The 26,925-nt window shown below is 39.5% G+C and overlaps 2 protein-coding genes across 2 annotated transcripts in view; one reads left to right on the top strand and one right to left on the bottom strand.

Moving 5' to 3' along the window:
- Window positions 1-4,121, bottom strand: part of EDRF1 (erythroid differentiation regulatory factor 1) — a 29,386-nt gene extending 25,265 nt beyond the window's left edge. The window contains exons 1-3 of the mRNA XM_064514367.1: window positions 3,886-4,121; window positions 2,796-3,004; window positions 1,218-1,284 (exon numbers count right to left, since the gene is read on the bottom strand). Of these exons, the coding sequence (XP_064370437.1) occupies window positions 1,218-1,284; window positions 2,796-3,004; window positions 3,886-3,963 (354 nt within the window). The 5' untranslated portion in view covers window positions 3,964-4,121. The remainder of the gene's footprint in view (window positions 1-1,217; window positions 1,285-2,795; window positions 3,005-3,885) is intronic.
- Window positions 4,122-9,653: 5,532 nt separating this feature from the next.
- TEX36 (testis expressed 36) lies at window positions 9,654-14,945 on the top strand. The gene is made up of 4 exons (XM_026115918.1): window positions 9,654-9,704; window positions 10,435-10,566; window positions 13,122-13,202; window positions 14,469-14,945. Exons 1-4 carry the CDS (start codon window positions 9,654-9,656, stop codon window positions 14,697-14,699), a joined length of 495 nt encoding a protein of 164 aa, XP_025971703.1. The 3' UTR covers window positions 14,700-14,945.
- Window positions 14,946-26,925: the final 11,980 nt, after the last annotated feature.

The following is a 26,925-nucleotide window of genomic DNA, read 5'->3' as shown; positions in this document are numbered from 1 at the left end:
GATTAGGTCTCACTGCATTAGGCTGTGTGTAAAACAGAGCACCATTCCCACACCAAGAAGCTTAGCAAGTGAGAAATAGGAGACAGACAGATACAGCAGAAGGAGTTAGCAAGCAATGAAAAAATACCGATCAGCACTACAGTCAGTACTCTCACTATGCCAGTACTTTGGGAGGGAGGCTCTGACTGGGGATTTTCGGCAGCAGAAAACCATTTGGAAAGGGATTTAAAAAGATAATGAGACAGGTTAAAGGGAGCTCTCAGAGAGTGCTTCCAAAGCTGAAAAGAATATGGAAGAAAAACATTAAAATGGCCATGTGAAAACACATATCTGAATGGTGCTGAAAATTTACAGGCTTATTGCCACAGTGCCGCCTAAGGATTTGGAAACAAAAAGAAGTAACTTAATAAAGATTACAGCTTCTCTCAGAATAGGTACATATTTGAGAAGTTGCATTTCTTAAGGTCACAGAAAAGAACATAAATAACAGTGAGAACATGGGTGAGATTTTTGACCATGTCAGAACAAAGAGCAGAAGAAAAAAGAAAAAAAGAAAGAAGAGCAAGTCATCAGTATAAATTCCATGCAAGGATTAAACATGATCACTCTTTGGATCCTCACAACCAGTTACCATCAAAGATGACGTAGGGAAAGACTGGATGGTTTGGATTGTAAAAGCTTTATTTTCACAAGGGGAGTACGGGGGACTGAATATGTGCATTTCCTCCCTTGAATAATCTCATCTGAATTTTACAGAGATTACCAGCACCAGAAATGTTGGTGAAAGTCAGATAAAAGTAAAGAAGATTATGCTGAAGGTGGGAGGAAGCCCATCTCTTCTAGATGACAAGGGGAAAAAAAAAAAAAAAAAAAAAAACCAATCCCAAGAGCAGCAATAATTTGCATCAAATGACCAATTTCACAAATCCACAAGGCTGACCTACATTATAAACCAATGCATCACATTCACTGACCTGCATATTTTAGCTGAAGATTATTTGTAAAACTGTACAGGAAATAAGATTTTATCTACATTTTTTTATTCATTGCTCACAACTCCCTTAGACAACAGAGCAAAAATTAGATCATTTGTTTATATTTCATTAGGGGACTGTTTCTTTTCCTCAAAAGACAAAAAGATCATTCTTTGACAGTGTCTTAAGATAAGATTCATACACCATAAATGTTTGAATCATGGAACTGAAATTTATACATACCTCTGAATCAGACACAACATCCACATCATTTCCAATTGAGTCAATGAAGTCATATGCCATTCCAAAGCTATTTAGAAAACATTACAAGTTAAGACAAACGCAGTGTGACAGTAAAAACACAGCTACGTGTTCTCCAAAGCATTCTGAGCCTCTGAAAGCATTTTCTTCATTGAAAAACAGAACCTAGCTAAATATTACTAGCTATAACAAGATCTGAAGTTAATTAACGAAATCATTTTGAAGTTCCACAAGTTTTCTACTGATATCATTGGAAGTATTTAGATCCAAGCTGAAGGCATTCCAAAAAGTAGTTTAAGTTTTGTTAAAAAAAATCAAGGAAATCAGGGAAAAAAAAAAAAAAAAGCTGTCTTAATACACACATTAATAGAGGAGCTGGATTCTATGAAATGCCTCCCCCCCGCCTTTTTACTAAAAAGAAGCAATTCAGTTTTTCAAAGACTTTCTTTAAAGAATTAAGCATGTTTTATCCTTTAATTTTGGCAGCTGTCATTTTATTTTGCTTCTGTATAACAATGTTTTTTCTTCTGTTTTCAAAACATAAAACTGGCTTAAATACCTTAACAAGCACATCCTTATATTTTTATCTGCCCTTATTAAGGCCTCTCTAAATTACAAGCTATTTAAATTGGACTATTTCAATATGCAGATCATTCTTTCAAATTAAATCAGGTATTGCCATAACATAATCAAACACAGGATATATAAATGTCCGAATTCATACTTTCACTATTAGGTTTTAGTACTGCCACTGGAGACAGAGAAAACAAACTGCCAGCCTCTATTTGACAAATAAACATAATATTTAAAAATTAATAAAGCCTGGAGGAGAAACATGTTGGCCCACCCAAAAAAAAGTATGTCACCTAATATCAGTTACAAGGTTTTAAACAGAAACCTTCTGCACACTGCTACATTTCACTAACCAGTTGAGTATGACTTTTGCTTGCTCAGCACAGGAACTAAATCTCCTGTTTAGAAACACTCTGAACTCGCTTCATCCAACTATTTAACAAATATCCGTACAGAAAGATATTATTGCTTTTTAGTTTTGCCACTTATTTTAACTCCCATGCATATTCTTGACAGGACTATGAGGTTTCTTTTTCTATTAGTTAGCCAGTTCTGATCTCTAAAGACTAAAACTAGCCAAGGCAGCTGCTGAACTGTCAGGAGGACCTATATTTGTTCCAATTTCTTATTTGATAAAAAGCCGAATGGCTAGCTGAACCAGGCTGGTTTGATTTTGACCAACTGACAACAGCCAGTCACAGACCAACATGAAGGCAGTTTGACTGTCTCAGGCAAGATGTCAAGATGCATTTGACAAAAACCCATCAGCATTAGTAGCATCCTTAATCATCTACAAATGACACAAGACTATAGCATACAGGCAAGAACTGAGGAAGAAAAAGAAGAGGGAGAACAGTGAAGAAAAAAGTAATACATATTTGCCATGATAAAAAAATATGTACAATACTTTGGATTAACATGGGGTCCAAGTTCACTGTTAAACTTGTTCTTAAAGGTCTGGAAAAAAACAGAGCTTGATGCATTTACCTTGAAAATGGTTTACTTTTCTTGTTGTTGCCAAGAATAGTTGTACCTGCTGGTCCTAGCTTAGCACTTTCACGTAACCAGTTTGCAGGTGGAAGTTTCAAATCAGTCTTCTCTTGCAGACGGGCAAACGCTGCTTGCGGTGGGGCAGATGAGTATTTCACCACCGCACTGCTTTTTACTTCATTGCCTCCAAGAAACAATAGCGACCCCTAGTTGTCAAAGAAAAATTAGTCTTTCGTTTACAGTAACATGAAACAAAGCTGTCAGACTTTGTTTTGTATCTATTCGCTCCTAGTTACGTCATTTTTAAACGGGGGGTAAATGACCTAAGCCCAGTCCTGCATTCCCTCTCAACACTGCTCACTCACTCTTCACTCCTGCACATGTTCATGTATATTGAGTCCCCTTAATCCCCAACATGTAAGCACACGCTCAGTCTTATCAGTTATAACACTGAGGTGCAATTAAGGCCAGCAGAACTCCCTACAGGATGTGAATTAATCGCACCTTAGCCTGAAACTAAAACACAGCTCACACTTACGCTGCAGAGTTGGTAAAGGTGACCGCTTACGAACGCCAGCGTTAAAACTAATCACGCTTCTTCCTTAAGCAGCAGACCTTACCCCTGCGCACTTCCTCCCAAATACAGCGAAACACCCAGCTGTCACACTCACACCACGAGCTCTGAACCGACGCGCGTTAAGAGAAAACAGATCCACAGGATATCACTTAAGTAAATACGCATCGTATTTAAACATAACAATAAAAGTACTATTTACAATCACAGCTTAACCGTAATTAGCGCGCTCCCTGCTACACTCCGGTCCTGACAGGAACGGCCGCTTACTCACCGAACGGGAAGGAGGGGGAGCACCGAGAGCGTTACCGCGGGCTGCGGGTCCCGCCCTGGCGGGGCCCCGGAGTGTTGCGTGCCCGGGGCAGCCCGGCCCGCTCCCATCCCGCCCCCGACCCGCGGCACGGCCGAGCCCGGCCTAGCGCAGCCCCCGGGACAGCACCGGCCCGGGGCAGCCCGGCAGCAGCGCGGCAGGCCGCGGCGGCGAGGCGGGGGCCTCCCCTCCGCCGCCGGTACCTGCTTGGGCTCCTCGGCGTCTCCTCTCGGCGGGGCGGCGGCCCCCGCGGCGGCCCCGGCTGCGCAGGGCTCCTCCATTTTCCGCCCGCCTTCCAGTGCCGGCCCGGGCGGCGGCCGGAGCCGCGCGGGCCCCGCGGGCGGACGCTCCGTCTCGCCGGGCCGGCGAGGGGCGGCAGCCGCCGTCAGCGCCCGCGGGGGCGGGGGAAAGGGGGAGTGGGGGGGCGCCGGCAGAGCCACCTCTCGCGCGCTTTCCCGGGAAGTCCCAGGAGGCGCTACGGGTGGGGCCTCAGCGGGCGCTGGCCAATAGGAGGGGCGCGGTGGGTTGGGTTTGAGGGAGGGGCGGGGCCTCAGCGGGCGCTGGCCAATAGGGGAAGGGCGGTGGGCTGGGTGTGAGGGCGGGGCGGGGGTCGCTCTGCGGTGTGGCGTCACGGGTGGGCTGGCTGAGGGCAGCGCGGAGCTGCCAGCGGTCCCTCGCTGTCCTCGTGGCTGCTGGCCCGGTTCGGGGCTAGTGCGGAGCTCCGCCGGGGCTGGGCGGGGGCGGGGGGTCTCGGCGGGGCCCGGGAGCTGCCCCGCTCCGGGGCGCCCTCCTCTGTGACTGAGGAGTCGTCGTGGCCCTGGGCCTCATCAGCCCCGGGAACCGGCCTGCCCTGCGCTGCCTCGCGGATCGCTGTGCTACATCAGATACTGGAGCAGCCCGGCAGGGCTCACTGACGGGGTTTTCACACATACTGAACAGTCGCAACAGTAAAAACGTGGTGATGAGCACCTTAAAATACAGGGTGATGAATGACTTCAGCATACTGGCCTCCCGTTACGCACAGAATTTGACAAAAGACTTAGCTGTGGTGTTCTAAGCAAATTGTTCCATGAATAGTGACCAAATGAATTTTAATATTTACCATTTAATGTTTTCCTGTTACACGGTGTCCTTTGTTCAAAACCGCAAGTTTCCCTCATTACACTTACGTGCCAAGAGAGATGGAACAATTTGTGGTTAGTCAGGAAATGATGCAAACGCTGAGTGGCTGGCATGATCCTCCCCAGCTGAATATATAGCAGCTGAGTGTGGTCTGCCTTTCTTTATGGGGCACTTCCTATCCAGTCACTGATTCTCATTAAGCTTGTATGATCTTAACTGCCTTCAAAATTATTTATTTCTTTCATGATTAAAAGTGACATACAGATCTGAAAATCATTAGGTGGCCTGACAGGCAGACAGAAAGTGCGGTTGCACAAGCCTTGCTTCCTTTGTAAACGAAGCTAAAATATTCTAATCTTGCATATTTTTACTAATACAAAGCATGTCTTTTAGCACTAACAATACTGCAAATGTAGCAGTGCACATTGGTATGAAAATGGATGTATACAATCTAAGAAAAAACATTATGATACTATTTTAAAGCAGTTTTAGTCCAACTTTTATTATATTGGACCTATGCCTACTGCCACTGCAGACTTTGGCTGAACTCTTAATTCAGTTATTTATTGCTTGCGTTCCTTTGGAATCCTTTTACGGTGTTAGGAAGGGACCTTTCTGAGTCTGATCCTTAAAATTTTTCTTTTTCAGCTTTGTCTGTATCTCAGTGGAAAACAGCAGTAAACACAAAATGGTGTTGCAGTCCTTCAGAAAAAAAAAAAAAGAAAAGAAAAATTCTAGAAATGTAATACTTTTAAAGCCAAAGTGGTGTTTATTTGAGTTGGCAAGAATAGATCCCAGGTTATTGAATCTGAAAAGAGGTAGAATGGAATAAAAGCAAATCATAGGTTCCTCCTGCCTGTCATGTTCTTTATTATCCTCTTCTAGTTCTTTCTGTCACTGACTTCCCTCATCTTAAAAATAACATGAATTATTTTCACAGCCTTCTGATCTGATCCTGGCACATTTAGACAGTGCAGTTCATTGCACTCAAGGCTAAGATGACAATACAATCACAAAACTGTTTCAAAACATGCAGCTTGTTTAAAGTTTGGGGGGTTTTTTCTTAATCAAAACTACATTCTCTGGAACAGCTTATTTTTCACATGCAGGTTTTATATTAGCCTCTGTAAATCATCATAAAAGTAGTTTATCCAAGTCATTTACCTACTGTTGTACTTGAAGGTAACTTACAGTATGGCATCATTAATAATAACAGCATCCAGACCATTGCTCTTACATGTATTACCAGAACTTCCAACAGATATCTGCAGAAACAAAGTAGGCCATTGAGAAGAGAGCCTTGAAAAACTGCCTGATGGCAGCTTGTCTCCGAAATATCATTACCTATGTCTGATAGTTAGTAAGATGGAAAACTAGAGTTTGTTTTCATGCAGGAGCTTTGAAATTTCCTTTAAAACAAATGGTCGTGCTTGTCTGAATCATCAACATTTAACTAATACAAGTACCTTATTTTTTCTTGTTTCATTTGCCAGCTATGGTATCTGATTTCCACTTAAGTTAGCCTTGAATATTTATATAGTGGAAAACAGGCCTATGCCATTTACCATACAAGCAACCTTCTCGTGACAGTCTATCAAGGCTCAGGAGACAAAGTCTTCATTTCTGTTTGAATTAGGGGGAAGTTCAGTCTTTTCTACAGCTTGTTATGTTTTAAACAATGGCTTTGTCTCTCCATGCCTCAGCTTTTCTTTCTGTGAAATACATAGAAATCATACGCTCTCCACTCCCCCATCCATAAAAAAATTGTTAAAAAATACTATATGTAAAAAAATGGCTGCCATATGCATCTCAGGCACTGTGTCTATAATATGAATTAACAGACCAAGGAGTTTTCTGGCCAACAGGCAAATGGCACAGTGCAGATTGTCTCCATGCTCCAGAGCTCTCTGCCTCCGAACGTGGTACCCGCTTCCGAACTGCCTGATAGGTTTCCCCAAACCATACCCAGCGTCGTCTGAGCAGTGCTTGCTGGCAGGCAGTATGCCAAGTAAGGGCGTGTTTCTGCTTATACAGTGAAAGACTAAAGTCACCATATTCGTTATTTACATAGTTATATTAAATCTCACTGTAGTTTCCATAGAATTTTTTTTAGCCTTAATTACTTTTATAGTATTTACCAACCTAATTCAGTCTAGCACAGTTTAGCTACTGTGAATTTCATATTATGTGAATTGTTTACATTCTAATGGACTAACAAATACCTCTGATATTCAGGGGTAGGGTGAGAATTGTTTAGGAAAGCTGTACACCAAGTAAACTATTTGGAGAACGAGAAGTACAGTTTTGTAGTTGAGAGTTCTGGATTATTTCTTGGTTTTACCCCAAACTGTTACTAATTTTAACTAAGAACGTTAAGAGAAAATTTTGCCTTATTTGTCGTACTACTCAGGGTCAATAAGAGTGTCAGGATATAGCACTTATATTTTGGCTCATTATCCTGGGAGAGAGGGGGATATTTGTGTTATCCCTTTTGTATTACCACAAAGGTACTGTCTTTAGCGCTTTTTTTGGTATCTTTTCAGGAGTAACTTACCCAGAAGTACCTTTTTCTAATAAAAGGTGCTATTTTAAGCCAAGGTTTTGTTTTTAACACTGGGTTTAAAGGGCAGAAGCATAATTTGATTCCATACTTTTTGCAGAGGTGGAATTAAATCAGAAGTAATATGCTAATTATATTTTAAACCATCTCTGATGGAGTTGGGTCTTGGAGCTATTAAGGTAGGGACAGTTTTCTTTAAGGAGCTGGCCTAGTTGCTGGAGTTACTGCAGGCAGTTGATCATTGCCTACTGTAAGTTGTTTTACCATATCAGCAGGTTTTTTTTCTATACTTTTAGCAATACTAGCCCCATACAGCTCCATACAAGGAAACCAGTTTTTACAGCTGATAGCACAGAATTACAAGTTAATTTAGTAAATCAAAAACAGATTTTATACAGTAATGAAAGACTATTACATTTGACTATAATGTTTATAATTGTGCTAACAATTTTGTGAAATTTAATTTTATGATTTAAAAGATTCAGTCTATCAAAATTGCTAAGATAATTTAAAATTTGTGTTTATGTTATTCATATACGTGAAATAAACTTGCATTCTTAAAAATGAAGAAGTAGGTTGATGAGAATTCAGTTTGTGGGGGACAACATTCTTAAGTTAGAAAGAAATGGGAAATATTTAAAGAAATATTTTGAACAGTTAAACCATGAATAAAATATTCCACTCTCACACTAAGACAGTTGCTATGTTTTAACATCAAAGAGGCAGTAATCACTCTTGATGCATGATGATAATAGCTATCACCAAGACATTAAAACTGCTAATGTTATTCTCACAGCACAGAAGCATAAATATTTGTTTGCCTAGATTTAACTACATGTGAAAAAAACAATAGCCCAAACCCTTGTATTTGTCCATATTAACGTGAGGGGTAATTATAGTCTTAATTGAATGCTTTTATACTGATTATTTTAAAACATATCGGTAGATGCTAAGTATTTTTTTCCCATGAACCAAAACTTAGGCGATGCTACCACTTGAATGGAGTATGTAGGCCAAAATGTAGCAAAACACTCTGCAGATGCTTATTATCTTCCCAAGGTGGCACAGCCAGCTCTCACAGTTTTAAGTTGTGATAGTGTTTTTCTTAAACTCCTGGAGTAATGCTGTTTTTTGACACACGTTCACTCCTTCCTCTCCTATTTAGAAACAGAAGTGCAACAGGTGCAAAACTAGAAGGCAAAAAAATCCGTAAGGTATTGCTGGATTTTTTTAATGACTATATACCTTTTGTATATACAGTTAAGAAGTGTGTTTTTGTAAAGGAATTTTTAAAAAAACATGGTGCTACATCTTAGAAATAATATACCTGGTGTCCCTGTTTTTGGCTTTGTCAAAAATCCTTCTTTCTTCAGTTATTAACATCAAGATTGCAAAATGCCATTGAAGTGATTGCTTAGAACTGATACTAATAATTTAAACTGAACTCCAGTTCTCTCTTTTAAGAGAGCATTCAATGTTTTGACCACATTTTTTTCCGTTACTTCAGTGGATTGATAAGACGAACGTTGCTTTTGCTCATCTGTTGCTCTAGGTCTTACTGAAATCCCAGAATGATTTAACAACTCAGTGTCGCTAAACACAACAGCAGAAGACTCAAACTATGACTTTAATGGGTTTTGACAAAATCTGTCGGTTGGATACAGCCACTTAAAGCATTGCTGCCATGCGTGGAAGCACTTGCTGCAGCAGAACTTGAACGAAGAGAAGCAATCTCAACAGTGCTGTTTTCCATTGACTTCCTAATTTAAAAGAAAACATCCTCCAAGCAAGGTGAAGCAGCTTTTTCCAAGGGAAAAGCATTTGGTACCAGGTGGCAGATGACAGCAGCAGGGAGGGTCTCGGTGGGCCTGGCCCCAGCCCCCTGTGTGAAGCCTTCACGCTGCCACCATTTCCTCCTCCAGGGCCAGGGCTGGGGGGCTGCCTCCTCCGAAAGACCCAGCCACTAAGGAGTGCAGGGAGGCCTCCTCCTGCCCCAGGAGGAGGGAGCAGGTCTGTGTTTCCGGGGGGATTTTCTTCATCCCCAGAGTGACGGTCTTACCACACAGATGGGGGTTTTCCTCTCATCAGGAGGGCTCCGGTGTCCACCGTGGGCGCTCGCCCCACTGCTTGATGGCGGTGCCCCCCAAGGCCGCTCCCGCCTTGGTGTGAATCCCGCGGCCTCTGCGAGCTGGACAAGGCAGCCACCGTGGCAACCGCGGTGCCCTCAGCCCCGTGGCCATGGTGAGATGAGGCGTGGCGCAGAGGCGAGCCAGCGGCCCACGCAGAGCCATGCCCAAGGGCAGGTCGGCCAACCCCCGCGCAGAGCATGATGGCGCCTGGGTAAGGGCCTGGGGTTGAGCTGCCCGCTGAGCTGCAGCCTGCTGCTGGGCGGAGAGGTCCCATCAGTGGCGTTGGCACCACCCCGGGCCCCGTCCCAAACTGGGCCGTTTTTAAACTTCAGTCCTCCAAAAAGCCACCCAAAACTTTGCGAACGCTGGACACCTTTTCTGAGGAAAGGGAGCTGGGGGGAGATTCTCCTTTAGCCAAGGAAGCCCCCCAGGCTTCAGTACGGCGTCGGATGTATTTTCGAAGGAAAACAAGGCCTCATGTTCCTGGTCTGAGGAAAATGGGGACACGAGGAGACAGAGGAGAGCGGTCAGTTGCGTTACCTCGGTGCCGAACGGTCCCGATAACGGTGGTCCCGCAATGGCACCGCAGTAAGAGGCTGTAGTGTTGCACTCGCTTTGGTACAGCAGCAGGAGCAGCATGAAAAAAAGACATTACAGCATAAGTGCGTGTGATAGATTAGCTACCATTATATAAACAACCTCCAGAAAGTTACTGGGGAAATCATCTTCTGTGCTCTTTTTCCTTTCTATTTTATTCATCTACATCATAAGCTTTTTTTTAAGGTGGGGATTGTGTTTTGTACGGAGGGAGCCTGGTTCTTCCGAAGGGCACTAGGTGGTGGTGTAACACCAACAATGAAAAAACGGACAAACTACAATTTTGTCCACATTTCTGATTAGGTTTATTTGTCTTTACGGATCAAAATTGTATTGTTTTCTAGTTCGCTCATATCGGACTATGCCAAAGCCAGCCGGAGTCAACTACGGGCTCTGCGCTGAAACAGGTGCAAAGCGTGGGAGAAGCTCAGTATATTGCGCAGAGGTTGCCGCCGGGGTACAGAGCTCGGGAGCAGGTAAGTTGTTGTGCGAATGCAGTCAGTTTACAGAAGTCCTTTTTGCAAGGTATTGCTGGGGGAATGCTTGCCAAGTTACACAAGTCGGAACAGCGCTTGTATTTATGGCAGTGACAAAGCCGTTGCGGCAGACTGGCAGACCTTGGGCCTCGCGGACTGAAGTGATTGCCAGCTGCGATGAGGCAGAAATGTATTTCACGATATACTGTTACTCAGTTATAATTTTGGGTACTCGACGTCCTCCTATAGCTATTGCTGATTTCTGCTATCAGTTACTTTCCCCTTTTGTTAGTTGTAGCTGTTTGAGACACATGTGTGTCAGAATATATTATGGTCTATCTCAGTCTAAAATACGTGTGCAAAATAGCCCTATAAGAGCATCCAATTAAAAGTCGATCAGCTGTTTTGAGTTGAATATCAGACATTCTGTATATTTAAGAAAACAATTATTTCTTTATAACTAAAAAGTTAGAAATTTCATGTTTGAAACACCTTAAGGCTTTCCTAAAAATGAGAAAATTGGGCCAATTTTGGAAACCATCAAAACCCAGTACTTTTAAAACTCGAGCATTTAAAACATTACAGTTTCATAAGCATGTCTTTATGTCCTAATTTTATGATCATGCTGAGCTTTGCTTTACCCAAGCACTTTGCGCGCAGAATATTTTCTGTTTTCATTTCCGATAGGCATAACATTATACTGAGTTCATTTCACAAATTTTGGTGTCATCAAGAGCAGAAATGGGCTGGGAAGGAATGCTTAAAACAGAAGCTTGGGGCTAGTGAAAAGGAGAAGATTATAGTACATTATGTTGATTATATAGCTTTCTGTGAAGCATCTGGCCTCAGCCACTGAGAAGGAAAACCAGGTTAGAGAGACCTTTTATCAGCACTAGTATGACTGTTCATGTGATGTTACACTATCCATTTACCTACCCTTCACTATTAGAAAGAACTAGTGAAATTTCTTATTCCCATTAATGAAGAATTAAAAGGAGGCCAGCAATGAAAGTATGCAGATGTAGTAAAGGCTAAAATGTGGTGTCACATGAACAATCTGAGATAGTTTGTTATGTGACATTTCTAAAAGCTGCTGAAAGAGTTGTTGGAAGCTGGCTATATGTGAAGCTGTCTTTAATCTCTTTGTATGAAGGAAATCGCTGGCTGTGTGGTTAATTAATTTTCTCAGAAGTATAGTATTTTTTAAGCTTATATTACTTCTCATTTCTAATTTTGTGATAGTCCTATATGTAATAGTTTTTTTAAACATTAATTAATATGTGGAATCATTGCAAGAGAATATTCAATATGTAACATCTTAATTATCAATTTTACTGCAACATGTAAGAACTAGTAATAAACATTGTTTCTAAGTTGTTAAGGTTTGCTTGTAACTGCAGTGGAGTCCTTTAGTAGGTCACCATTTTAGCAACATAAAGGTGCTTAATTTTAAGCCCATGTATGAGAATGTATCCATTGCACTTACTGGGCTACAGTCTGGCTGAATTTGTGTGCGAACATGCAGCACCTACCGAAAATGAAACAAATACAGCCAGTTTACCAAATACTGTGAGATATGGTTATGCAACTGACTGCGTGCAGGCAAATTTTCATTTGTTGGTTATTCTTGCTCAATCAGACCTCTAGTGATATCTGTCTTTACAACTGATTCAGAGTATATCTTATAAAAGCCACTTACTCTTGAAACAAGTTTTAAAAATTGTATTGCATTAAAACTTGTTCTTCTGTATGGAGGTGAATATCATAGCTAGAAGATGAAAACTTCATTCCACAATATTAAAAGTAAAAAGCACTAGATCAATTACAAAAAAACAATGTTTCCAACATGAAACAGAAAAATAATACATGAGGAAAAATCAAGGCAATCTAATAGTCCAGAAGAGTTTTCAGTGTTTCACATTTTAGCTTAAAAAATTAAATATGTTAATTACTTTTTAAACAATTAGGTTTTCTGCAGTTGCAGATGCCCTTTTCTCCTAAAACTGTAGTTTCATTTTACAGACTGGAAGAACATTATGTTAAAAAATGAGATTATAAATTAGTTATGCGATTAATACCTCCTCCACTTCCCCTGCAACAAGCAGTGTACATGACATTCAGTACATAAATCATAGATTAATTCAGTTTTGAGGTCCCTTTTGTAGTTCATTTTAATTAGCTTTGGGCTTACTAGTGAATCAAACAAGGCTATCCTGACATATGTCTAATATTTTGCTGCTTGTAAATGGAATGTAGCATTTCTTATTTGAAAATTCACACTTTTGTATTAATCATGTATATGTTCAGTAAGTCAAGGGAACATACATCCTCCTGATGATTTTTTTTGTAAGAAAAAAAAAAAGAAAAAAAGTCCATTTTGCCCCAATAAAATGTTGTGCAATTAAGATTAAAAATATGAAAATGGCATCAGTGTTAGAAGGTATGCAACTATAATTTCAGCATCTGTCAGAATATAAGAACTAAGACTAGTGTATATGTATGCAAGATAAGGTATACGAAAATTCAGATTTTTTTCCCATCCCTTCTTTTTTCAGAAAGCAGTGAACAACAATTTTCCATTTTCTTCTCATGACAACAGACATTGTTTACAGAATGTAGGAGAATATTTTGATTTTGTAAGTACCCTGCATTGAGAAAATCAGAAAGTGCATCTCTCTCAGTCTAGCAGAGATTAAACACAGCATCGTTTCTCTCCCTTGCAAGTATCAGAACTGTGAGCAGGGAAAAATATAAACAACAAAGAAACACAGCCTTTATTAGTGTGGGGATGTGACTCTTCTCGGGCTGGCATAGGTATACAGCAGTACAGATGGTCACTGAGAGGGGCAGAATTTGAGGGGAACAAAAATGCCCATCATTTGGGCCTCTGATAGGCATCTTCCAGTGCTCCTGTTTGGCAAGGCTTAAGATTTTGCACCAAGTTACATGTCCTACCACCCTCCTAACAGTGATTGCCTTTGCACTGAGCTTTGTCAGCCACTCGTAAGTCAGTCACACATACTGGTTCACTCACCTTTATCAAAAGTTTAACCAAAATCCATAGGACACCCCAGATATATCTTCTGAATGTATTATTTTCCAGTCCATGTCTGTTTATATCTATGTTGCAGAAGCCACAATTTTGAATGTATTTTTAAATTGTGTTTGGCTTTTCTATACGTGCAACAGTTTCATGTTTTTCAGTTCTCCTTAGATTGTTGACATCTTTCTAGGCAGCAAAAGAAATAGCACAGCTTACAAGATAATGAATAGAGGAGGAGGAAGTGAACTGTCATATTGAATGTCTGTCTGACTGTGGGCTCTAGATTTTTGGGTATTCATTATTCACTAGTACTGAATACCTCCATTTCTGTGCACTTTGTATGATACTCAGTGTCTCATAAATTTAGAGATACTGATAAACCATAATTCCAAATAAATTTCCTGCAACCTACATTGTGTGAAAACCAGATTCCATCTTCCTGTGATTGGACACACAAGTAAGGGATACTTTTAAAAATTGCAGTTTTATAGTCTGCCTCAATTTTTATACTACAGTTCAAACATAACATTATTAACTTAATTCTTTGTTACTCTGAAGATCAATCTAGCTGTTACTTTGAGTATATGGTATGCCACAGAAATGCAAAGTATAAGTGATTCATTGGTAGTAATAGGTGGAAAGCCAACATCTTTCCCTTTATGTATGGAGCCAGCAATGTTCATACAGGCAAGTAAGGCAGTATTGTTTTTAGCTTAGACTGACCGTGAATTCTTGAAATCACTGTGGTAACAGCTTCATTAACTTCCCAAAGGGGTAGTGACTGTTGCAAACTTCATCTGTGAAGCTGTCATCCTAAGTCATATGTTTACAGGAATTTTTCTTTCCATCTTTTTTGTAGGGTTTTGGACGGAAGAAGGTTGAATCAGAGAGAAGGCAACACAACTCACAAAACTTCTGCCTATGGGCACATGAATCTGTTCCTAGCAGGGATGATGGCTTTACCGTTTATCAAACATCATTCATGAAAGATCAAAATACTGAGCACCCATTCTGTAGGCGATATCCAAAACACCACTTAGAAAAGCGTTGCACTGACAAACCCATTCCTCAGGATGAAAAAAACCTGTAGCCAAAAAAGTCATGTTAATTAACAAAAGCACCTTTTCTCTGGATCTGAACTACTCATCACTCAAACACATGATGAAATAAACATTTGTGTAAAGTGAACGTGGTTGTGCAGTTGAGACTTCATCTGAAGCTAGCAATCATATCGATTTCTCTGAAGACAAGCATTACAATAACAAAAATTAGTGAAGAGCATTATGAGGAAAAGTATGTTTGTACATATTTTTAGAAATAGCTGCATTAGAAGAACAGAGGTAGTGATTATACTTGTGTTGATCTTAGTTGATCCTCATCTTGATATGAAAGCTCCAACTTCAGAATCAATGGCATGGCTGTTGTCTCAAGGAGTTGACAGTGTCTGTGTTGACAGATGTATTTACTGAACTGGATCCTTGAGGATTCACTACAACAAGGAGCCAAAACTCCATATTCAGGTATGGGATGAACTTTGCTGAAAGGTTTCATGGATATGAATGCAGGTTACTAGCCATTAGGGAAACTAGATAACAAAGCAGCTGAGCAGTAGATTGCTGTGCAAAATGACTGTAATGTTTGTTTATAACACAGCAGTTCTTTAAATAAAGAAAGGATGCTGCATACAGTCTTTGCATGCCTGTACAATAATCTTTCAAGTGTGTATGTGTGTGTGTGTGTATTTATGTATGCATCATTCATAATAGTAAGGCAAGAAAAAGCTTAAGTTGAAAATGGAATGTTGTGTGAAAGTCTGAGTTTAAGGTGGATTGAATCTGGAAAGAACTATAGTTTATAGTTACATGTCACTAAGATTATGGTTACATGTCACTAAGAAAGTGATTTCAGAACCAATTCTCCAAGCACTCTGCTCTCAGAACACTTACTGTCTTTAGAATTTGGAAGGTATTAGAGTCAGGCCTCAAAATAATGTTTTCCACTTCCAGATCACTTCCATTAATATATATAAATAAAATAATAAACCAAACTCTGTATCTTGAAACATACTATAAATAAGCTTGTTGCTGTGCAAAATAATGTTGACTAAAAGATATAAAGCATAAGTTTAACGGATAGTTTACTTTGTTTACAAGATAAGCTGGACATAAATCTCTAACCCTGTGGAATTCACTGCATTACCAGAGAGGCCATGAAAATGAACTCTGTTAAAAAACGACTTTTGCCTTTCAATGAACATAAATATCTTTTTGTACCAGCATGCAATAGGTGACCTTTTTGCGTCCCATCAAAAGAGACCATTAGAATACTTCAGCGAACATGTAGCAATTTTATTAGCACTTGCTGAAATAATAAACAATTTTTTATGACGTTCCCCCTACTAAAGTTCTTGGGGTGTTGCACAATATGTAGAAATGCAAAACATCATTAAATAATGTTAAAAACAGATAAAGCCAAGTAACATAGTGTTATTAAAAAAATTATTCCTTTTCAAAGTAAAGACAGCCTGCCTTGAGAGCTCTAGAATCAGAATTACCAAAGCTTTAGCCAACAATTTCATCTCCAAACTGAATCAAAACTAAAGTGTGTGCCAATCACATGGTAAATGCAGTACCCCATGCTGTTTGGCATACTCAAGAGGGCAATCTTGGACCTCCATCAGAAGGAAGAAACACATTCTTGCTACATTGGTAATGTTTATCTGTGGTTTAACATTACAACTGGATATAGTGAAATAAATTGCTCTAGTTTGTTATGCTTGAGAACAGCAATAGAAAGATTCCAGCTTTCTTTTTTTCTGCCTTCTCCACTTTTCTTTTTTTTTTTTTTTTTTTTTTTTTTTGCTCACATTTTAACTCAGGCATGGATTTTTTAAAAGCAACTGTGAATTAATTAGTTGTATGTTCTCAACAATATTGCAATGAAGATTCTAGAGGAGAAATTGAAGAGCTCATGAAATTTCTATACAAGCTATATACTATAGCGTATATATACGGCCCATACAGTACGTATACTATATAGTGTGTGTATACTATATACTGTGCTGGGTTGAACAAAACAAGCGATTCCCACCTATCACAAACTCCAGCTGTTTTTTTTTCTTTTTAGTAAATAACATGAGATACAATACACTCAATTTTGAAATGAATGACAGAAAGCTGCATCTTGCAGAAAGCCATAGCCTTGCATACTTTGGAAAGAAACCATCAGTGTTATTTCATCTTGTAATAATAATGTTTCTTAGGAGAAAGCCCTACTGAGTTAAACAATTTTTTGCAATGTTTTTTTCTCCTTTTGGGGGTTGGGATAGAGTGGAGGAGGGTTAATAACTCCCATAAAGGTTTCTGAGTCAGTACAGACTGAGTCTCACTCCCAGCTAGTAGTTAGTTGGGATCAGATGGGTGTAGGCTGGCTCAGCACCATAAGCATACTTTGGTTAACGCAACCAAACACTATTCTAGAAAAACAGATGGCATGCTCTTGGTCGTGGTTTGAATTGCTCCTCCTTTTCCATTCAGAACCTCTTAGACTTTCTGCAGAGGGAAAACTGGTGATAAAGACAGGGTTGTTTTGATTTTATTTTTTTTTAAAGAACATGAGTTCTTTACAAAAGTTTCCATGAACAGAGTTGCCAACAATCTGTACACAGTGAGAACCTCTTTGCAGAAACAACAGGCTTCATATTGTAGTCCTTCCGAACAAGCAGCTGTCTTAGCCCTCTATTTTTTCTCCTGAGCCTTGCATTGCTTTAGGGTCTGTCCATACAGCTTTAACTTCACTAAGTTGTGCAATTCTTAAGTTGTTAATTTCATGTTAATTTGAAAACAGTTTCAGTAGGTTAGGTAAATTTACAGAATTCAAGCAAAATTGATTAAAGAAACTTAAACCAAAGGTACGGACAGATGGCTACAAGTTCCTTTGGTTTAATGAGTTGATACTCATCAGCTGAACCACGGTAATAGACTAAGAGTGATCAATTAACATGGCTGAGCTAAAGAGTAGCATTACTGTTGCTTACCACTCCATGCTCTGGTTTAAGAAAGTCTGCTTCTCAGGTTGCTTTAGTTTAGCAAAATTGGAATACAGTCCTACACTGACATCTGCATAGTTATGTCTACTTTTTTTTTTCTTTTTCCCTGTCTTAGTTGCTGATGGGAAAATGGTCTCACTCAAAGCTGCATTCTCCTGGACCAGATGGCTTCCTGGTGAGCTAAATGTCAGCCTTCCTTTTCTAGCTGTTTCATCATACAAAATGTTGTAACCTATGAAATATTTTTAAACAGCCATTTGATTGTGATGGGCAAACTATTGAAATGGTATGATAGAAGATGAGTTTGTTTTTGCTACAGTGTGAGGCAAAAAACTTAAGTTTTTGCCCTTAATTAGCATCCAGTCTGAAGAAGCTCAAGGTAAGAGGATGCTTAAAGCCTGAGCTAGCTGGCCTGTGAGGAGGGGTGGGCAGCTGATGTTGGAGTTAGTAATTCAATGGGGGTGCAACAGCTTGAGTTCCCAGTCATCTGCTGCTAATCTAATCACTCTGTGTTGATAATCAAATCACTCTGTGTAGCTCATATGTTGTTTCTTAGTGTGTGCTCTCAAGGTTAGACTGAGTGAAGTAACTTGATCTAGATGTTGCAATGAAGATGAGTCCTATTCATCCCCAGACTGCACAGTTATGCGGTAGCAATACTGCTGGAGATCTGTCTAAACTGAAAACTTGTGGTGATTTATGTACAGTGATATGATTCAAGAAGTACAGTCTTTTTAGAAGGGATTATATTAAACTTCTATAAATGTTCTTATATTGGTTTAGCTTTTCCCTAACCAAAGAAAATATTGGTGTAACTGTAATGATGCTAATGTTGAACCAAGAGTGTAGGCTTATATGTAATAGAAATGCTTATGCTGATACAGTGACTGTGCTGGCTGATAGAAATAGAATTTCTAATAAAAGTAGAAACCTGGATTAGGTATGTCTTTAAATTGGAGTCCTTGCAAACTTCCTTTCTGGTCCTTAATTTCTCCCTGTCTCTGCTGTGTTATCTAATGAGCACTAGCTGACAAAGCATAGAAAACCATTCCACTCTGGAATGAGAAAGGACTGTACAGGTCTGTCCCATCCCAAATTTCTTATTATGCCTTCCTCCCTCACAAAGTATTAAAATAATGAGCTGTTAAAACATTATCTCTAGAATGTTTAGCTAAAGGGAAGTCTATTCAGCAGGGAAGTAATCCTAACTGACCTTAATTTGGAAGTCTAGCAATAGTGGGTGTGAGTGAACCATTAAAAGTACCCAGTGTATGATTCAGTCAGGCAGCTGTGTAATATTTATGAAAAGCATGTTGTCAGCTTGCTCTCTCCTCTGATTCCAGTTTGTTGTATTTCAGTAATATTGACCTGAAAGGGAAATATCTCAAATTATTCTTTCTTAAATCTTGGGTACAGAAAGCAATGTGGTTTGAAGTAAGAGGTAAATTTCAGTCCAATAGAATCAAAGAAATGTTGGTTGGAAGGGACAGCTGGAAGACATCTAGTTCAGCCTCCTGCTCAGGTGGGACTAATGCCAGCACAGGATCAGCTCAAGCTGTGGCTTTGTCAGACTGAATCTAGAAAGCCTTCAAGGTGGGAGCTTTCACAGCTTCTCTTGGTGACTTGTTCCAGTGCTGCAGTGCAGTCTTAGTGAACTATTTTTCCTAACATCCATCCTGAACCTCCCACTCTGCCACCAGTGACCATTGCCTCTTAGTGCAACATCTGGCACTACCAAGAAGAGTTTGGCTGCATCATCTTTGTATCTGTGCTTCAAGCCATCGCAGGCTGCCCATTTAAAATGGGTTCTATTCTTTCCTCTATTCTTGCACTGCTTCGGAGAGAAGGTTGTAGATTATACATGATGGTGCAAGTTTTCTTTACTTGTTTATTTTTTCCTTGTATTGAAGCTGTTTCACGTGCACAAAATATTTAGATGTTCATTAGATCAGCAAGAGAAAGTGCACATATATACATAAATGAGCATGCTTCTCCAGCCTGGGGGTTAGGATACCCACCAGGGAGAGGGGGGTTGCCTAGGTCAGGGTCCTTGTATGGTTGACTGTTAAATTTAAAATAAACATTAATTGAAGCAAGGACTGGAACTCAGGTCTGCCTCCTTGCAGATGATTGCCCAAACCACTGAACTAGAGAAAGCCCTGTGCTTTCTTTGAAGCCCAATCAATATTTAACCATTTCATACAAAATGTAGCAGCTTTGACAGGAAGAGTACAGAATGGTCTCTTCTCCAGACTACTTAAAACAGCTCAGAAAATCAGAAGAATCTTAGGAATATCACTTTTTTTCTTGCTGTGGGATGTCTAGAAATAGTAAAATGATGATCATAAAGCGCTATACTAATAGTAATGAATTAATCCTTATATTAGCCCCATGAAGTACTTAAGTAGTAGTACTCATTTTACAGATGTCTTAATTGTGGCATGCTGTAGTAATGGTGATTACTCAGAGTCAGTGGCAAGAGCCATGACTATAGAATGGAGTCCTGACTCCTATACTTATGCTGTAACCAGCACTTCTTCACCTTTGCAAAGATTTGCTATATACTACTATTAGAGCTTCATTAGAGATTTTACTGCCTGCCAGTGTACTACTTTAAGCAACTAATGGCTGTTTGTATGTGCTTATGATCCCTTTCAATATTCCGTGGAATGAGAGACAATTTTTATAACTGGAAGCATGCTATTTCCATAATGGAAGTGTATTTCAAATTAAAATTAGCATCCCCTTTCCTTCTCCCATCCCTGCAAAAATAAAGATCTGATTTAGATTGTCCAGCATATTCTAATACCTACAAATGGCAATGCCTGCTATGCATACAGACCAACAGAAATAGTAAATACTGTGCTCAGAAGCAAATTCTTGTGGGATCAGGCTCTACAATACTAACCAGACATTCATGCCTCAAATGGCATTTTACGCATGCATTAATGACCCTATGCAACAGACCTTCTCATCTTATTGCTTAATTAATCAATGGCCCAGTGGCACATTGGCAGTGCTCTTTTTCAAGCTGTGCCTCCCCTCAGATGGTAATCAGATGGTATATGGCTGCATTTACTTATGGGAAAGTCAAAACCCAGTAAATAAAGTTTAATTTCCTGATTCCCCTGGGATATAGTGATTCTTTTTAACAATGCTTCTTCAGTTGAGTTGAAATTAAAAAACAGCATGATCAACATATTGCATAATATTTCATGGATGGAGTTATGTACCAGGTTCAAAGACTTAAAAAAAAGGAGGTAGAGGAAGAAAGACTGATAATGAAACAAAATCTTTTTTATCAAAAATGTCTAGTCCTAGTTTTGTTACTGACTTTAAATGCTACACTATCTATTAAGATTACCATGAAGGTTTTCTGTGTTGTGGTGTCAGTTTTCATTCTAAATTAAGGCTGATACCATTTGGAATAGAATTAACATTTCATCTTAAAAATATTTGTAACATGTAATACAGTTAGGAACCATAGGAGGGCAGATGTGTGGAATGCCTTTATTTTGGTATGTAAGTTTTAGGTAAGTGTAAAATCTACTGTAGTGAGTACAATTATACCTGATTTATATTGGTCTTAATCAGATCAGAATCATGACAGAGAAATGTAATAATTTGGTTCAGACACAAACTGAGATGTATTAGTCTCCTGTCTTTATGGGTATAAACATCTTTTTGCAGTTGCTCATTTTGATGCTACAACGTTCAAAGACTTTTCAGTCTACAGTTATTTCGTTTTGCCTTTGAGAGTCTATAATCTGGGTACAGTTACTTTAATCTGAATGACAATATCTGGTAAATTAATGAAGTTAGTTCTTTCGTACTTAAGGTTTAGTTCAACATTTTATTATGTTTCTAGTTTCAAGTTTTCTGTGTGTGGTAGTTTGCACTACTGTTTCTTTATGCTTCAAGTTAAATTTGGGCATAAATATATATATATATGTATAAAAAACTTTAGCCTCTTGGTTAACTAAATACAATCTAAAATTTGAAACTCTTTTCAGTCCATATTTGCCTTTTCAAGTGAGTGGAAAAATGAATGAAATTTCTTTTTATTAGAGGAAAAAGCATGTGTAGACTTTCATGGGCTAGATGAAATTACTTCTCTCAGAGTAATTAGGAGAAGGGATCCCATTACAATGATGGTTTCCAGGACAGGACAGGACCTAAGCACTAAGCTTGTGATGAGATCCATATGGACAGACTGTTAGATTCAGAAATGACCTCTCAGAAAATAGTTGGGATATCCATAGACTGTCTGTGTGGCTCTGTTGTTCCCAACCCCAAAGAACCAAAAGGCAGAGCGCTAATGTGTTCTTAAAGATGGACTGTCCTGAAATCTGAGAGTCCTGGTTTCCTCACTGTTACCACTTTATGATTGTAGAACTAAGGCTGTCAATAGGTAATAACATTTCTTCTAAAAATGGAGAAAAATTTCCAACAACCTGAGCTGAAAGAGTAAGGTGAACATTTCATCTATCTCATATAATGAAGTCTCTGAAGTAGAAGAGGGCTTGTTAAGCAGTGAAGACATTAAGAGGCACAATTTCTAAGACGAATCCAATCTTTCAGATCCAGGAATAACTGTGCGGCAGCCTGACCCTTCCTTGCTGTTCAGCTGACCCTACCTTTTTCCCTCTGATAGTGGCTGAGTCCCTCTCCAAAGACACAATAGCATCTGAAGAAGGGATTCAACCAAATTTGCTGCAACATGAGGCAGCTCTAAATTGACATGCAAGTGAATGTTCCTAGGTCACAGTAGCACGATGTGAAGGAATGATACTCTCTTGTCCCCATCCCCAACAGACGGCAGAAGGCGAACCCTCCTGAGCTCTGAAAGATAAGCTGTCACCGAGAGTCTGTTTCCCTCTGTTACCACTTTTCGATGGGTCAGCCCTTGTCTGCAGAAGCAGACGCTTTTGTTCCATATCCTAGTATCATAGTGCAGCTTCAGGCTATCAAGTTCTCCTAAAAATATGCCTTGTCTTATACCCATAGGAGAAAGAGATCCTCCTCACCTCCATTCTCTCCCTTTTCTGCTGGTTGCTCTTCTATTTAAGATACCTAGATTCTGATCTTATTGCCAAAGCAGAGATTAGAAACCAATACGGCAGCTGTTGTGAGAGGAAAGATCCTGCTGAAATCTCTAAGAAAAATGTCTGTATCAGAACCCAGGTTCTTTGATAATTTTATTTATGTTGGTACGGGTGCGTCCCTTTGAATATATTCAGAGTAATCTCAGCCTGCTCTCCAGTGTATGATCTAAATGTTAGTAACTAGGAGATGAATAAAATCTGTCACAGCTGTTGATTTCTGTAGTACGTAATATATAGGCAGCCTGTCTTCACATTTTCTTTGCATCATAATATAGAGTGGCTGAAGTTTTTTGTATGATCAAAACTTCTCTCAGATTTTCCTGAATGGCATTACTGGCTAACATTGCTCTTTTACAAAGATGGAAAAACTTTTATAGCCAGCTATATTTTGCAATTTGTTCCCTACCTCTTTCCACTCCTCTCTAACTCCCCCCAGTAGGTTTTTTGCAATGTATTTCTAGAAATACTGTATGCACTCTGACATAAAACAATGTCTTCAGCGGTAATAATAAATTAGATGCAGTGGGAATTTAGGCTTGTTCTTGTGTCCAAGGTGGTATAATAGAAATCATTCATAATGAAGAAAAAAGTAATTGTTATGCAGCATTTTGGTTTTAAGCATGCCCCCCAAATTATCCTAAGCATAAAAGGGAATGTCTTTAGAGCTTTGTTACAACCATGGCTGAGTAAAATGCATGTGAATGTATCCATATTTGCATAACTGAAATTTCTAAAAATACAAATCTTTCATATTTTATTAAGTTCTGCCAAGCCTTGCTTCCTCTCAAGATATGTCATAGTTTTATCATTAATCAAAAAAGCCAAAATCAGTAAACATGTGTAATCAGGAGTCTCTGATTCCAATATGCAGATATACTACATATTGATGAAACGTTTCTGAATCTAAAATAGTTTTGCTCTTTTTTCCTCTCAAAAGTCCCTGAGCTTTTTAGTTTTAATATTTTATGCATTGCTATACAAACAGTATGAGTCCATGTGTCAGATTAACTTAAAGATAAATGTTGGATAGATCTCTTAATACTTTTGTTTACTTTGTTGACTTTTAAAGGCAGTTTCTGATTCAGAAAGACCAGTAATTACTTGAGCTTTAAAGGCCCAGTCCTGCACGTGTCAAAAGCAATTGCTGCACCGTGCGCTTTCTCACTGGTACCAGAACACAGGCAGCAGGATCCTCGGGCCCTGTGCCATGGCCATGTGTTAGCGCTTGTTTGCTTTGCGTAGTGTCATTTAAAGTGTTAGACTACAAGGGGGCAAAAGTGATGTTCAGACAAGGCGGGTTTGTGTCCTTGATGCACGGCTAAGTTAGTGATCAGTAGGTGCAGCTTTACTGAACAGGGGCACTGTTCAAATGAGATAGGGATCACTGGTTCCAAATGTATTCAAAGCTCAGTTTGTTTCCGTGCTAACAGATCACACAAACAGTTATTGCAATATATTTAGTGTTGCCCTGTATAGTCTTACATCTCTTATCAGACATATGTATGCTATGATACAGAAAAAATTATTGTCTGAAGATATAGCTAAAAGTTGAACAAAAGATTCAGTAATTTCACAGAATTAAGCTAAGAAGGTGTCTCAATGCATGGCTCAACTTATGGCTGCAAATTCCTTTAATCTAAATCACATACTCCAACGAATGGCCTGGAACAGGATAAACCTTTTCAGCAACTGCTGCTTATCTAGTTCTGAAACTGTGCATATCCACACTAAGACAGCACTGAGACAGGAACAACATCAGCAACCAAAGGAGATGAAACAAAATTCTGTTAAGGCCAAAGTTGAAGGAAAAGCAGCAGGAAAAAGACTAGCAGTAGAAAAGGCCAGGCTGCAATTAAGTTGAGTAAGTTGCTGATGTAATCAATGAGACCTCTCCTTGTTTGCTAGTCAAATAATAAGCTGTGTCAGGGCTGTAGAATTGGCTATTCCCGCGTAATTGCATCTCTTGTGTATCTGCGTGGCTCTGGTAACCACTGCCATGATCCTCTCGTGAGAGTCATCCCCTCTAAGCTGATTTATTAACAATGTGAAAAGTTTAAAGGTGTGATGTTTATTTTATATCGTAATAAAATAAATGTGGCAGCTATCATAGATTAGGAAGCACAGTTTCAAACTGTGAGCGTCTTTTAGGCTTATTAATTTGATGCGGATGGCTTTCACAATGGCTATGTCTATTTGCCCAGTCGTGCTTATTTACGTTTGCTCGCTGCTTGTTTTCACAACCATGGAGGACAGCATAAAAAAAACTTCCCCTGCCTTTGATGGGGAATAGGTGCTCACCAGAAAAGAAATGACAGGTCATATGTCTAGCTGCTTCATTATTAATGGCCGTAGCCCCACCAAAGTCAGCAGGATGATGTATACAAGCTGAGGGGAGCCCTGAGCTCCTCAGGAAGTGAGATACTTCTTGACTTAGGTTTGCTACAAGGATGATTTGAGGGCAACTTTATAGAAAGGCTTTCTATAGATTATTCAGTGATCTGATCTGAAACTTTTCCTTTAAAAATAAGACAGAGTTTTAATTTTTATGGCACATGGCTGTGCTAGGGAGCATATTTATTGAAGGGAAGAATAACTGTTACTGTGGCAATGGGTAGATGATGAAAAGGAACCAGTGCTGCCAGCCAAAATGTCTCTTGACATTGCAAAACTTACTTTCTTCACTTGGAAGTGACTTAGATTACATTGCTGCTGCTGCCTGGTGCTCGGTACATGTTTGTCCACCTGTCTGTGCCTTAACTGTGCTCCTTTTCGAGTAGCAGTGTTCTCTGACAGCAGTGTGCTCTGCCAGGGTAGCTGCCTGCACTAGCAATGCTCCAGAGAGATGGCAATGCATTCCTCAGCATCTCACTCACGACTCAATTTCCCAAGGCAGCAAAAAGAGGGAGAACTGCTTGTCTTTGTTTCAACCTTTGCTTCTACACTCTGAGGTAGAATTTAACCCATAACCTTTTCCTCCCTGATTTTGTTACTGGTAGAGCATTACTGCTGGACTATAACAAGCTTACAATGGGCTGTGTCTGCTTTGTTCAGGGTCACTCGTTACATTATGCACGTGAGACAAAATTTTACATCTTCTGTGTATGTTTGTTGTTTACTTTAACCATAATTCAGCATTTCATTTGGTCTAAGGCTAATGAGTAATTGTTATGACCTGATGTGCTTTGCACACCCTTTCTATGCTACGTCTTTTTGTACTGAAGTGTTTTCAAGAAGGGAAAGAAAAATCCATCAGCCAACCCAGGAAAAATAAACTACAAAGCCTACTTGTTTTTGGCAAGAATGGAAGAAGAAAATATATCCAAGGCCATTTTCTTATTGCTTGTGGAAGATATTCAAATAAATAGGAAACTAGACAGAATGAGGATAGTGATTTAAGTGACTAATATTTTTAAACCTCTTGGGTTTCTTGGACAAAACTCTCTGAAGAAGTATGGCATATTAGTTTTAATAACAAGCAAGAATCTCCAGTCTCCAGGACCATCAACCTAGCACCTTTTCTCATCACTACATTTAAAAAGGAGAGAATAAGAAAATTACCTGGTGATCTTGGGAGACCAAGGAGCATTACAGAAGGTTACAAGCTGAGGGGTAAAGGAAAGCATGATCTTCCCATCCAGGTATGAGGACTATAAATTCCAACATCAACATCAATCTGTGCTGCAACTCCAAGGAATTACACTAATTGGGTTTATTAATCTCTAGCTACATGGACTACAAGTTACATTTAGACTAGTACAACAATGTTTTGTGCTTTTAAAATATTTTTCATGTGAGATTTCCAAAGTGCCTTTGAAAGAATAAATAGACCTCTCCCCACCCTGGAGAGATATAATTAACTGTTTGGCAAAAGTAGGATTGGAACCAAGGAGTCCCCTTGCCTTTATCTCCTTACCCCACTCTAAACATTTTCATGACCTTTTTTGGAGAACTTTTGCAAAAGCAATATAGAACAGAGGGCTTTTTTCCATGTCCTCTTCTGTTTTGTTGCACAGTGTGGTCTGTTTTAAATAAGCTCTACAGTGCAGTCATTTAAGGAAATGAAGATATTTCATAGCACGCTTAACATTTGCATTTGAATATAGGCCACCCTGCTGTTTGATTAAACTAGAGTTTAAGAAAACTATGAGAATCTAGGTTCATAC

This window comes from Dromaius novaehollandiae, chromosome 6, assembly GCF_036370855.1.
Source record: "Dromaius novaehollandiae isolate bDroNov1 chromosome 6, bDroNov1.hap1, whole genome shotgun sequence".
Lineage (NCBI taxonomy): Eukaryota > Metazoa > Chordata > Aves > Casuariiformes > Dromaiidae > Dromaius > Dromaius novaehollandiae.
The sequence above is the reverse complement of the archived record's forward strand: the minus strand, read 5'-3'. Positions and strand labels throughout refer to the sequence as shown.

What these genes read in the sequence shown, in the direction of transcription:
- TEX36 (XM_026115918.1), top strand. Translation starts at nt 9,654, where the DNA reads ATGCCCAAGGGCAGGTCGGCCAACCCCCGCGCAGAGCATGATGGCGCC. An exon ending in CAGAGCATGATGGCGCCTGG is followed by an intron (nt 9,705 to 10,434) that starts GTAAGGGCCTGG and finishes ATTGTTTTCTAG; the next exon opens with TTCGCTCATATCGGACTATG. An exon ending in GGTACAGAGCTCGGGAGCAG is followed by an intron (nt 10,567 to 13,121) that starts GTAAGTTGTTGT and finishes TTCTTTTTTCAG; the next exon opens with AAAGCAGTGAACAACAATTT.